This window comes from Syngnathoides biaculeatus, chromosome 4 (assembly GCF_019802595.1).
Source record: "Syngnathoides biaculeatus isolate LvHL_M chromosome 4, ASM1980259v1, whole genome shotgun sequence".
Lineage (NCBI taxonomy): Eukaryota > Metazoa > Chordata > Actinopteri > Syngnathiformes > Syngnathidae > Syngnathoides > Syngnathoides biaculeatus.
In genome coordinates, this window is record NC_084643.1 from 3,898,355 (window position 1) to 3,912,390 (window position 14,036).

Genomic DNA, 14,036 nt, shown 5'->3' on the forward strand with positions numbered 1-14,036 from the left:
TGCATATACACACTGAAACCAGAGCTTTTTGGGGTCGGGGGGTGGAGGGGTGGGAGCCAAGCCACTCATCAATTAGACATAATGTTTAAAAAAAAAAAAAAAAACGTGCATTATGGAGACCCCAAGATGGCTCCCAAGTAAGCCAGCTTTTGTCCGCTTGCTTTTATTTCTGCGATGGTGATGATAGATGCGGTCAGCTAGCTCTGCCCCATTGACCTCATTCTTTCTTTGCTCATGTGGAGGGTCTGCGCTTTTCACCGCTTTCCCTCTTTAGCAACGAGCTTTAATTGAAATACAAAACGAGCAAAGACGCGGGGAATCCAACCAAGGAGCCAAACACGTGCAGGCGTAACTTATGAGAAGCATAGCAGATACAAAAAAATGGGCATAGACATCGACTACGGTGGGCAAAACCAACCGAAATATTACATATCGGCTACAAGTCGCTGTGTACGGCCCGGGGGAGCCCAGCATGGCCATTTAGTTAATGAGCCCCGATGGAGACCTCCAATGAAGCCATCAAGACTGTTCAGAATAACAATGGTCAACTAACGCCTTTCTAATTGAATGGAAGGTGAGGGGAGAGGGCCTGCAACAGTGAAAAGACCACCAAAAAAAAAAAAAAAAGATGGGAGGGGTTCTTTTCAGTTCCGTGCCTTGCAGGCCTTAAGGAAAGTACTTGTTTTGGGGGGAGGCGGGAGGGTTACGAGGGGTTGGGGGATGGACTAATCTCGGAAACTGCGTTCTCCGGTATTAAACTTCCATCCATTTTCCGAGGGGGTGCTGCAGCCTATCCCAGCTAATTTATAAGAAATTGTGGACTTTTTTTTTTAAAGTTGTGCTACTATAATTCTGGATTAAAAAAGAAAAACTTCAGGAATCACATTAAGCTTAGTGGGCTATTGTAATTTTTTTTTTTTGGGGGGGGGAATAACTTTCACCCACCGCTGAGCTGCACATAATACTAACTATACCAACAAAAGTACAGTATTTTTAGCATTCAAGCCACACTCAGCACGCAGTGTGACATACCGGTACTAAACAAGTCCCTGCAAGCTCTCCATCAACACGTTAACTCTGCCTCATCCAAAAAAAAAAAAAAAAAAAGTCTGTGGACAACAACTGTCACAGACACCGCAGTGCGATACCACTTATATATGTCAAAGCAAGGTATTACATCGTTGTTACTATTGGGAGTGCCCGGCAACTGCTTTTATAAAATGCACTGAGTAAACACGTCGACCTGATGGCAAGGAGCAAGCAAAAACAAAATAAAAAAAAAATACCGTCAATATTCAAGAGTATTCCACATGGAGCAAAGATTTCGCAATGTATTACGCATAACAATAATTTGGAAGAAGTTCACCATTTGCACAGTCAAAATGCAAAATTTGGAACACCCCCATAAGGACAAAAGTAGTTCCGACTCTGGAGGCCACTGAGAGAAGAAGGCCGTCTGGCGTGCCACAGGAAACCGAAAAAAAAGTGAATGAAGTTTGTGAGGAGTGGGAGAGACTGGAGGGGGGGGGGTGTTCGAGATGAGCCAAGGACTCGGAAACTTACTGTTCTTGCACCGGGAGAGAGCGAGCCGTTGGATAAGTAGGGGTTGCTGAGGTCTGGGATCATGAGAAACGGATAGCTGGGGTAGTGGGGGCTCTTAAAGAAACCTCCATCGTGCTGTCTTCGCAGTGCTGCAAACAAACACACAAAACCTTCAGCAACTCACGTACAATTACTTTGCAGGACACGCTGGGGTTTTTTTTTTTTTTTTTCGGTTTTTGTTGGCTCTTACCTTCAGTAAAGTAGTCTCTTGCTTTCTCATAACTTTCCGAGTCCGCTCTGGTTTGGGGACGCCTCTCCGCTTGCTGACGGGGCCCATGCGCACATACAAACTAGTTCAACTTTGCAACAAATTCAAATAAAGCGCGACTAACAGATGCCGGAATGAAAATGTACGGTATAAATTTGCTTCGTTCGTTCGTTTTTATTTATTTATTTTACCTCCGAGTCCGAGGAGCTGCTGTTGTTTTCCGACTCGTTTACCAGCGAGGATTTCACGTCGTCCAAATCTCTCTCCGCCGAGACGTTTTCGGAAATCTTTTCCTCCTGCTCCCCTTCGTCTTTAAAAGAGATCATTTCATCATTTGCCCCCAAATCGTCCCCGCCGCCTCCGTTCAGCTGAGGCATTTTTGCACACCAGTGAAGTGGCTCGACCGGAGGCGAAAAACAAAATAGAAAAAGAAAACAAACAAACACACCAAAAAAAAAAAAACGTGTGCAACCGCTAGAACAAACCACTTGTACTCAGATCGTCCAAAGGGCTCAGTGGAGACACACTAGGAACTACAAGAAAATGTCCGTTTTTCATCTTCTGGACGCGGTCCTGACGTCCATGGCGAGAATAATCCACGGAATTTGCAACAACTTGTCAAAGTTTGTCTCCTCGGAGGCGCGTGCGTCTCCTCATGTAGAGCCCCGGGGGCCACGAAAACTGCTGCAGTCCGAGCCCGCGAGAGGTTTACTCAATGCACTCAAGATCCATGTGTGAGGAAACAATGGCTGCAGCCCCCCCTCCCTGGAAGAAAAAAAAAAAAAAAAAAAAAACGCCAGTATGTTTGGCGCTCCTGAAGTTTGTGCCAACGTCTGGCTGTGTTCCCTCCGAGAAAAAGAAACGGGGGAGAAAAAAAAAGTCAAAATAGATTGTTGTAAAAAAAAAAATGAACGCGACGGGCATAAAAATTAAAAGTTAGGGATACGTTGATGTGGAGCTTTTCGCCTCCACATCGCAGCCCCGGAGAATGTGTCCTGATAACAAGTTGGCTGCTCAAGTGGAAGAGCGCAGCCCGAGCGAGCGTGCAGAGGAGGAGTTTAGTCGTCTGAAAAACGACACTTCTTCTTCTTCGCCGTCGTCGTTTTCTTCTTCTCCTCCTCCTCCTCCTCCTTCTTCTTCTGCGTCCGGCAAAGCTGCACCTCCTGAGCCCCCGAGACACCAGCGCGCAACCATTACGACCGACTTTTTGCGCTTCTTCTAAGCAATGTGGCAAATATTTACAAACTGGCCACAAAATTAGGGACACCAACACAACGTCGCGACGGAAGCTTCCGTTGTCACGAGCACGGGGATTTAAAAAAAAAAAGACGAAATACATTTCTGGACTTCAATTAGGTTCAGATTTTGTGGTCTTACTTGAATAATTGATTACAATTATGATTTAAGTCTTTTGCTCAGGTCATTATGGACATTTCAATCACTCGTAGAATAATAGCCAATCAGATAGCCGCATTGTCTGAAGCCCTGGTTTGACACGCCCCTCTCGCCGGGTTGTCCCACAAGCAAAGCTGGTTGACAGTAGCGTGTGCTTGGAAAAGTTAATGTTAGGAAGAAAATGGTCCTCAGATGCGCTTGGGGAACGTGCAATTCTGATGAAAGATATACTGGTAGCTTACATGATTCATTTTCCAAAGCCTAAAACACAGTTGACGAAGAGTCTACGATGGATTAATGCCGCACATACAATTAAATGTGGACAATGTCAATATGTTTGAAGGTAAGTGAGGCAGAAGTGTCTTCTCTGAGTTTGATAGAATTATTATCACTGCTTTAGACATTGCAGGAGAACAACTTTCACTTTGTTAGTGTATCACCGACCTGCCGAATGAAGTGTGGAATGTTTTATGCCGAAGTCGGGTTAGTGATACGTAAATGCGCCACGTCATGCAAGAGAAATGTCTATTTGCCTATTTGTATCACAGACTTTTAAGACAGAACACTGTGTTCCATTACGAGCCAAGTTCAAATGAATACACCCGCTCACTTATAAAGACTACAATGATATTACTAGTGATCACCCTGCTTTATATGCGCAGTACGATTCCACTATTTTATCCTGTTGGATTTCAATATGATGTTTATGAGGCGATCGCCAACGTTTCGCTGTAACTCAGACATTCCGTCCTGCTCCGTCCAAAATCTTAATTCCGTGTACATATCCTTGCGTGAAATAGTTGAGACCTCTCTGTAGAACTCTCTTTTACAAATCTGACGCATGTGGCAACAAACATACCCCAATTTTATCTGGAATATGCGATACAGAATCGACTTCAAACATGTTCTGTCAAATCGCCATTTTGAAAGCTTGTGGGACATGGCTAAGGGGGCGAAGCCTAAGATAGCCATCGTAAAGGTCAATTTTTCACACTCAAAGAATCAAAGGTTGTCTCTGAAAACTCACAGGGATTTTTTAATACTGTGCGTCGATGTCCATCTTCCAGGCCACTTATCCTCACAAGGGTCACTGGAGTCCCGGAGCCTATCCTGCCATTATCGTTACTTCTACTCCTGTACTATTCTGAAATAATAGTCCACAAAATTTTGATCTCCCGCTGTAAATTTTTTTTTCACGTTTAAAATATCTTACTTTTACCAGGATCCCTCGCGTGGGACTTTTTCTTTTTTTCGTTTTGTTTTTGTTTTGTCAAGAACCTGTCACCATTCCAGCTAGCCAACTAGCTACTTAGCTGGATGGCTACCTAACGGCACTAATCATCTTTCACCCTGTGTTTATCTTTTTTATTATTATTTATTATTTTATTATCTATTGTATCTCTTTTTCTTTAACTTTATCAAATACAATCTGCACACAGTCCGCGTTCGTGGCGCTTCCATATAAATCTGTGCTCGTACTTGGAGCTAGGCTAACTGACGCCTCCTTCAGTGGAAAGCTCTTTTTTTTTTTCAAACAGATTTTACGAATAGCTCAGTGACGCGACATGTTCTGAACTCAAAATGACGGCAGCCGTAAACACCGCAGGCAGCGTGGCAACACTTTCATCTCAGAATAAAGTACCGTATATTTTTCATTTTTTTTTTATTTATTGTGATTCAAACGCGAAAATTCTTATTTGACCTTTGTTTATTTTTGGTTTCACTTGCGAGCTCATTCAACTCACCACTGACTCTAGTTGGGCTAGTGCGTTGCATTACCCTTTATTTTCACCGTTTCATCCATTTTCTTCGCTGCTTATCCTCACGAGGGTCGCGGGAGTGCTGGAGCCTAGCCCAGCTGTCAACGGGCGCACCCTGAAGTGGTTGCCTGCCAATCGCAGGGCACATCGAGTCAAGCAGCCGCACTCACAATCACACCTAGGAGTATTGTTAAATTAATATTGCATGTTTTTGGCATAAGGGACGAAACCGGAGTGCCCGGAGAAAACCCACACAGGCACGGGGAGAACATGCAAACTCCACACAGACGGATCCAGGGTTGAACCCGGGACCTCAGAACTGTGAGGCCAACGCTTTCCAACTGAGCCGCCGTGCCACCGTCACCATTTTAGTTGATCAAATTTGTTTTGTCGTGATCAGTTGCCTCCGACTAAATATGTATTGTGTAACGTTGATTCACATCAGCGGTTAGCTAGCGCAATCGCCGGGCCCTGTTAGCTAGCTTGCTAGCGATGACTTCACGCCACCTCCTCCTCAGTCGACTGCTGTGGGCACTTTAGAGCGCCATCTTGTAACAGTATAGAAAAACTCAGCAACAACCTGCAGTGAGCTATTTTTCCGCACCTCAAAGAAGTACTGTGGTCATTTCCAAGCATGAGAAAGATACTTGATGACGTAGCATGCATTTTTCCAGTTTATAAATATGCCATTAGATTGACATTTGACAGTTTAGCAGGGTGCGGTTTCATAACAATCCTGTAATGTTTTTTACTTGATTTTTTTTTTTTTTATTCAAATTTGTCAGGGTGCTTAACAACACTCTTCTCCGTGTTGTGCCGTATTTAGAAGACATTCTTATTCATTTTCAATGAACAGTGAGTTTTATTCACTTTTTTTTTATGTCAAACTGTGCCACAGAATTGCATTTTGGGTAGTTGAAAAATAAATTAGGATCAGGCACGTGTTTTGTGTTTCATTAAAGAAATGCAAATGTCTGGAAGGGTTTTGATGTTAAAACTGTCAAGTAAATAAAGTAAAGTCACTATTTCATCTTTTGAGAGTTCTTTCATAATACAGAATTTTTACTTTTGTGGTCATCGTTTACTGTGGTGTAGAGCTGTACCGTGTCCTACTGTCCTATGTCTGTAAAGAATCATGATCAATACTAGTAACACATCATTTAAATGCAATATTTTATAATCAGGCAGCACGGAGGATCATCTGGTAAAGCGTTGGCCTCACAGTTCTGAGGTACCGGGTTCAATCACGGACCCACCTGTGTGGAGTTTGCATGTTCTCCCCGTCCCTGCGTGGGTTTTCTCCGGGCACTCCGGTTTCCTCCCTTACCCCAAAAACATGCAACATTGATTGGACACTCTAAATTGCCCCTAGGTGTGATTGTGAGTGCGACGGTTTGTCTCGATGTGCCCTGCGATTGGCTGGCAACCAGTTCAGGGTGTACCCCGCCTCCTGCCTGTTCACAGCTGGGATAGGCTCCAGCACTCTCCGCGCCCCTTGTGAGGATAAGCAGCTAATAAAATGGATGGGTGGATAAAATTGCCCCTAGGTGTGATTGTGAGTGCAACTGTTTGACTCTATGTACCCTGCGATTGCCTGGCAACCAGTTCAGGGTGTACCCCGCCTCCTCCCCGATGACAACTGGTATAGGCTCCAGCACTCCCCGCGACCCTTGTGAGGATAAGCAGCTAATAAAATGGATGGGTGGATAAAATTGCCCCTAGGTATGATTGTGAGTGGATGGATATCTTACAATCAAGGTTTCAGAAAATACTAACTTTCTGACTGTCTGTCTGCCAGCCATCAAACAGCGGTAATGACATGACAATGATATTATTACGACAGAAATGGTTGGAAAATATATCATATTGATATGTCGTGACAAAAAGTCCTTCGATGGTGTTCAAACGTGTTTTGATGAGCGTGTAAAGTATTCATGAAAGCATGCCTGTCATTATAATCAGTGTTCATGCTTTATTCTCCTGTCACTGCGAGTATCATCACAGTTCAGACGATACTACACAGTATGTGCCTTTTTTTTTTTTTTTTTTTTTTTTAAATTCAAGTTGAATTCGAGCCAGACTTGAGCAGCAATCTAGCCACGCTATCAAGACTTCACAACGCCTACTGGACCTCACCTTAAGTAGCTGACATGTCACAAGCAGCGAGTGTGTCATAATTACACGCTGCCATAATTGCATGGGCCGTAAAACAATCACCTGGCAGAGATACGAGCATGAGCACCTGGGATCAGTATGTCGGTGGCGCAACGCAAGGCCGAGTGAGGCAAGCTCGTGACCGTCCGGGGCCTCCTCTGAGAGTCTGCCTCTTGTTTTCTCTCAAACAAGATTGAAATACAAGGGGCCACGTTGTTCATTTGAGGAACACCACTGGAGCGTCGGTGTTGCAAGCAGTCAGGGAACAAGGGAAGTGGTTAGAATTTTTTTCTTTTTTTTTTTCCTGTGTAGTAACCTGTACATAAATCTGAATCGTGTCATACAAATACAAGAGACGTGTTGGTACGTTGCTACAGTTGGCGCTATGATGTTACAGCGAACAAAACAAGTATTTGAACACCCTGCTATATTGCAAGTTCTCCCACTTGGAAATCATGGAGTGGTCTGAAATTTTCATCGTAGGTGCATGTCCACTGTGAGAGAGATCATCTAAAAAGAAAAATCCAGAAATCGCAATGTAGAATTTTTTTTTTTTTAATGATTTCTCTTATACTGCTGCAAATAAGTATTTGAACACCTGTCCATCAGCTAGAATTCTGACCCTCAAAGACCTGTTAGTCCGCCTTTAAAAGTTCACCTCCACTCCATGTACTATCCTGAATCAGATGCTCCTGTGTGAGGTCGTTAGCTGCATAAAGACACCTGTCCACATCATACAACCAGTAAGACTCAAACTTGTAACATGGCCAAGACCAAAGAGCTGTCCAAAGACACCAGAGACAAAATTGTACAACACCACACGGCTGAAAATGGCGACGGAGAAACTGCCAAGAAGCTTGGTGAAATGAGGTCCACTGTTGGAGCAATCATTAGAAAATGGAAGACTTGGTCAAAGACCTGAAAAGAGCTGGGACCACCGTTTCCAAGGTGACTGTTGGTAATACACTAAGACGTCATGTCATGGTTTGAAATCATGCATGGCACTGAAGGTTCCCCTACTTAAACCAGCACATGTCAAGGCCCGTCTTGAGTTTGCCAACGACCATTTGGATGATACAGAGGAGTCATGGGAGAAAGTTTTGTGCTCAGATGAGCGTGTTTGGAGGAAGATGAATGATGAGTTCCATCCCAAGAACACCATCCCTACTGTGAAGCATGGGGGTGGTAGCAGCATGTTTTGGGGGTGTTTTTTTCTGCACATCGGACAGGACGACTGCACTGCATTAAGGAGAGGATGACCGGAGCCATGTTTTGTGAGATTTTGGGGAATAACCTCTTTCCGTCAGTCAGAGCATTGAAGATGGGTCGTAGCTGCATCTTTCAACATGACAATGACCCGAAGCACACAGCCAGGAAAACTAAAGAGTAGCGCCGTAATAAGCATATCAAGGTTCTGGTGTGGCCTAGCCAGTCTCCAGACCTAAACCCAATAGAACATTTTTGGAGGGAGTCAAAACTCTGTGTTTCTCAGCAACAGCACCTACGATAAAAAATTCTGACCCCTCCATGATTTCCAAGTGGGAGAACATGCAATATGGCAGGGTGTTCAAATACTTATTTTCTTCACTGTACTTAAATCGTGACTTACTCTACTATACACCCGCGGACCTGCAAAGTTCTAATGCAATTTGTCAGGGTTCCCCTCTTTGAAAAAAAAAGACATTTTTGAAGTTGCGGACCAGGTGTCACCATGCTGAGAGCTGACTGACAACTGAGTTTCTCCACGGGCCTCATTAGATCCCCACTTCCGAGTCTGTTTGTGAGTGTGCGTGCATGGAACTGTATTCAGCAAAAGGTAATTCATACTTGACATCACCGAGAATCGTGGAGAGGATCACGGTTTGCTTGTTTGCATAAATACATTTGCACTTTTAGTGTACATAAGGGACTACTTGCCCCCAGGCCAACATGCAGTCTATTTGTTTTCATCAGCTGCGGTATGTTATGAATGTGAATATGAACATTCTGTTTAATGTCCACACATCCCCCCCCCCCCCCGAAAATGTGCCATGCCGCCACCTTGCAGTTTAATGCACTTAAATGATGTCCCCCATCAAGGAAAACAAGAGGGATTTTCAAAAGAAATGACAGGTCAGGACAGGCATGCCCCAGCAGGTGCAACTGCAATTTTCCAGAGGCGATGAATAATTAATCATGTAAATCAAGTATCAAAACAAGTTGACACGGAAAAATGACGAAAAGCACGTGGTTGACGAATAGGGAGACGGGGTCACATTCACTTGCGTGCTATGTCTCGGCCGCTGCAGACGTGCAGGCAGACCGCCGTTGTTCACAGCACAATGTGGCAGCACAGCGAGACATCGCACGCTTGTGACAAAGACACAAATCATCGCTGAGATGTTTTATTCCGCGGAAAGTGAAAAGCGGGGAAGGAAAAACGGAGCCCTCCGCACGTCGCCGCCAAACAAAAAATAAAATGAGTTGAAAATGTCATTTTTCACACGAGAGGGTTTCCAGCAATGCCCAACTGTATGATGATGATGGGTAGTCAAAAGACGCTATCGGGTAAGAAGAAAAGACTGGATGGCTCATTGGCCACCAAAACTGAAGTCGCCATCCGCCATCTTGATACTCCTAAAATAACCACGCAGACCTGTGCAGCCAGTTTCGTGGCTCTGAGAAAACATTCCACAGGTAAGTTAGAAAGATTTACTTTGACACTGTTAAAGTTTGTTTGTAAAGGTTTTTTTTATTTTCTGATGAGCTTAATTCACTTGAACAAAGTTTTCTTGACGGATGTTGTTGCTCACCGTTCACTCTCTGCTTGACCTTTTAGGCCGACGGCTTTTCGCTTTTCCCAAGTTTCTTCAGCGGATAAGCGAGAAAACACATTTTCGATGAAATCTTTGATGAATTTCATCATACAGAACTCTGCAAATTGAATTTAATTTTCAAATGCGAGGAAACAAGTTTCAATTTTCTGTCTGAAATTCGACATCGCAGAGAAACAAATGAACAATGCATTTAGCATGTATTTTCCCATTGCGAGTCCTTATTTCCAAAACTATATCTGACTGACTTAAAATTGAATGTTTTTATGACAAAAAAATGCTTAGTTTTTTGCTATGTTATGATGATAGTGCTTCACAGAGAATTGGGGGAAAAGTTAACATGTCTCAGAAATCGGGCCCTCGGTAATATGCAAGGTTTCTTGGTAGTCACGGTGTTATATATCTTTCCTTTGCACTTAGCCTTTTTTGCCTTACCAAATCAAATTAAAAATCCTTCTTGATATCAGAACTGAAAAAAACGTCAAGCTCACACGACCAGTTTTAAGTCTACATGCCAAACTTTGAGAAAACCCCCACCATAATCCCACCTTTAAACCATGTCCACCACAGGTTTTGGGAGTACCAAGATGGCGGCCAACTGGCTTCAACCAATCGGCATACCCCTCGATGTGGAAGCGCTATCGGCTATCCAGTCTTTTTATTAGATCAGTGGGTAAGACCCAGAAGAACACGTAGTTGCTGCCCATGTCTCATGTTTCTTTACAAAGTACTATCGCCAACGACTGGCCTGGCATGTATATTACAATGTTTTCAGTCATTCCAACGGGGATAGATTTTACACAGTCATCAATACGGGAAACCTTTTCAAAATTCATGGGAAAAATGTTTAAATTTTCTTCCCATGGTGTTGTCCAAACAGCCCAAGAATGGAAGAATGGTCATCAACAAACCTGACCGAAAATTATCATGGAGCAATGGATTCGTGTTTGTCAAGTTGTTGTTTAATGTAATTCACGTTTTATCTTCAGTAAACGGCGGGCCTTTGCTGCCCTTACGTTCACCGCATCATCCTCTTCTCCCATCGTCGCAGGATTGATTTTAACGGAGAGATGATGAGGGGGGGTCGGCGGAGATTTGAACAGGCGCGATCTTGGCCCGAGGCCGGATGGACGGGTGGCCGGAAAATGTATTCACGGGATGTTGTCCCTACATCTGCTTCCTTTTGAAGTGGCTCGCTCCGATCCGGCGTGTCATACATGACCGCTCCAATCTCCTCCAGCGCTTTGACGAGTGTGAAAAGGCCACAAATACCGATTGGCGTTGCACGAGGTATTTGCGCTACTGTGTGCGTGTGTGCCGTCACGACGGAGAGAGAAAGCGGCGGAGCGACGAGAGAAAAAGAAGGGAACGAGTGGAGGGGATGGGAGCCAATCTGCACCTCCTCAGAGACTTCAAGGTCATCCTTCATGTGTTGCCAACCGTCGGCCAGTCACGTTCCAATTCAAGCGCTGCTTTAATTCAGTGGTCATTTCCATCTCATCGTGTTTTCACCTCATCCCTACCAGAGGAGTTCGCTTGTGATCTGCTTGCCGCGCAGCCAACGCGTCTTGCCAGGTCTGAGCCGCTGGGTAAAGCGCGCTCGTGATACTTGTACGTGTGGAGTTCACAACGTGCAGTACTACTACACGAACCGTCAATGTCACGTTTGTGTGATGTCGATTTTCCTTAATTTTCTCTTTTAACGGTGCCACAGTCATGTTTGACAATCACTATTGAACACCAATCGAGCTATTGATTTTGGAAAATAATTGGGATGATATTTTAGGATGTCTTATTTCCACGAGGGCGGCATGATGACCGAGTTGGAAAGCATTGGCCTCACAGTTCTGAGAACCCGGGTTCAATCCCGGCCCCACCTGTGTGGAGTTTGCATGTTCTCCCCGTGCCTGCATGGGTTTCCTCCGGGCGCTCCGGTTTCCTCCCACATCCCAAAAACATGCAACATTAATTGGACACTCTAAATTGCCCCTAGGTGTGATTGTGAGTGCGGCCGCGATTGGCTGGCAACCAGTTCAGGGTGTACCCCGCCTCCTGACTGTTAACAGCTGAGATGGGCTCCAGCACTCCGGTGGGAGTACTCTTGTGAGGATAAGCAGCTAAGAAAATGGATGGATGGATTCATTTAACTAAATACAGTTACAGCAACACAATTAAAAATGTGATCAAAATTCAACGTAATCTTTGTAACAATCTAAGTGTAAACACGTTTTTTAAAAAAGTTACACGTGTATGCTCCGGGAATTCTCCAAGATTGAAATATTAGATTTCCCAGTATTTGAACAAGTTAGCAGTTTATTTATGTATTTGTCACTGACTGCATTGCGGTTGACTCATTTGACTTCTGTTTTTTGCCTTTTGCCAAAGTCAAGCAGGATATCAGAAACTGGTAGAGAAAATGGATGGACTGAGGTCTACATAAGTCTTTACGACTGCATAGAACAGCGTTGTATCTTGAAATTGTTTTTTTTTTTTAATGTATGTGTATTTGAGTTACTTTATTAAACTACATGAACTTTTCATAATGGATTGCAGCATATGGCCTGGTGCGTGTAATTTTGTAGCGATCAATTGTAAACTTTATCGAAAATGCATCCTTTTATCTGTGTCTTGAAAAATCCAATACTTGGATGCATGTACCGTAATTTCCCGCCTACAAGCCGCGACTTTTTTAATACGCTTTCGACCCTGCGGTGATGCGGCGCTAGCATTAGCACGGCGTTTGCGTTAAACTCTTTCTGTGTACCGAGGCTTATAACCAGGTGCGCTCAGTAGGCTGGGAATTTCGGTAATTATAAAACTAATCCCAATGCAATCATGGTTCAGTTCAAATTCAGATAAAATGGGATTTGAGCAAATTTAGATACCAGGTAATAGATGCAAAATCCATTCATTTTGTATACAGTATACTGTATGCAGATATGCTTTGACATGAGAATCGGTGGCACGGGATGCTCATAGATTTGTTCAATAGCCTGCTTTGTCGTATACCTTTTAATTGAAAGGGATTTTGTGTGTTTGCATGTTCTTCCCGTGCCTGTGTGGGTTTTCTCCGAGCACTCCGGTTTCCTCCCACACCCCAAAAACATGCAACATTAATTGGACACCCTAAATTGCCCACAGGTGTGATTGTGAGTGCGGCTGTTTTGTCTCTACGTGCCGTGCGATTGGCTGGAAACCAGGTCAGGGTGTACCCTGCCTCCTGCCCGTTGACAGCTGGGATAGGCTCTAAGCAATCCCGTGACCCTTGTGAGGATAAGTGGCTAAGAAAATGGATGGATGGATGAAATTGCCCATAGGTGTGACTGTGAGTGCGTCTGTTTGTCTCCATGTGCCCTGCGATTGGCTGGAAACCAGGTCAGGGTGTACCCTGCCTCCTGCCCGTTGACAGCTGGGATAGGCTCTAAGCACTCCCGTGACCCTTGTGAGGATAAGTGGCTAAGAAAATGGATGGATGGATGAAATTGCCCCTAGGTGTGATTGTGAGTGCATCTGTTTGTCTCCGTGTGCCCTGCGATTGGCTGGCAACCAGTTCAGGGTGTACCCGGCCTCCTGCCCGTTGACAGCCGGGATAGGCTCCAGCACTCCCAGCGACCCTCGTGAGGATAAGCGGCAAAGAAAATGGATGGATGTTCTGAAGTCCAGTCTTTATGCCAGTCTTGTATTGCTCTGATTAACACCGCTAAAGTGAAGGATTTGCCTGTGTTGCCGCGTCCAAGTAGTGCACTTGGTTTTTTTTTCCCCGTCAATTGCTTCATAATGAATAATCATTTCGGGACAAAAATGAGAAATTGAAAGGACTCGTCATACAATTACCATTCCAATTTACTAGTAAAAATAAAATAGCAACCTATTTCCCCTAATATTATAGACCGATAAGGGCTTAATGGAGGCGAATATCCATTGCCTGACGTCTCTCTGCATCCGCATTTGTCGTGGAAGCTCGAGTCGTCAGTCATCGCGCAACATCTGTCTGGGAGTGGCTCATGCAATCATGGATTTTTAAAAAAGGGGGCGGGAAGGGTGGGTGTTGTGGGGGGGGGGGGGGACAACATCATATCCGTTCTAATCCATAGATAGGTCCCC

General features: G+C 44.4%; 1 protein-coding gene across 4 annotated transcripts in view; it reads right to left on the reverse strand.

Moving 5' to 3' along the window:
- Positions 1-2,921, reverse strand: part of tcf7l1b (transcription factor 7 like 1b) — a 43,911-nt gene extending 40,990 nt beyond the window's left edge. For 2 of the 4 annotated variants that reach the window (XM_061817379.1, XM_061817376.1), the window contains exons 1-3: positions 2,002-2,920; positions 1,793-1,865; positions 1,564-1,691 (exon numbers count right to left, since the gene is read on the reverse strand). In XM_061817379.1, coding sequence (XP_061673363.1) covers positions 1,564-1,691; positions 1,793-1,865; positions 2,002-2,187 — 387 coding nt within the window. In that variant the 5' untranslated portion in view covers positions 2,188-2,920. Of the gene's footprint in view, positions 1-1,563; positions 1,692-1,792; positions 1,866-2,001 lie in introns of all 4 variants that reach the window. The other 2 variants (XM_061817378.1, XM_061817377.1) reach the window with 2 other exon arrangements.
- Between the last annotated feature and the right edge of the window lie 11,115 nt (positions 2,922-14,036).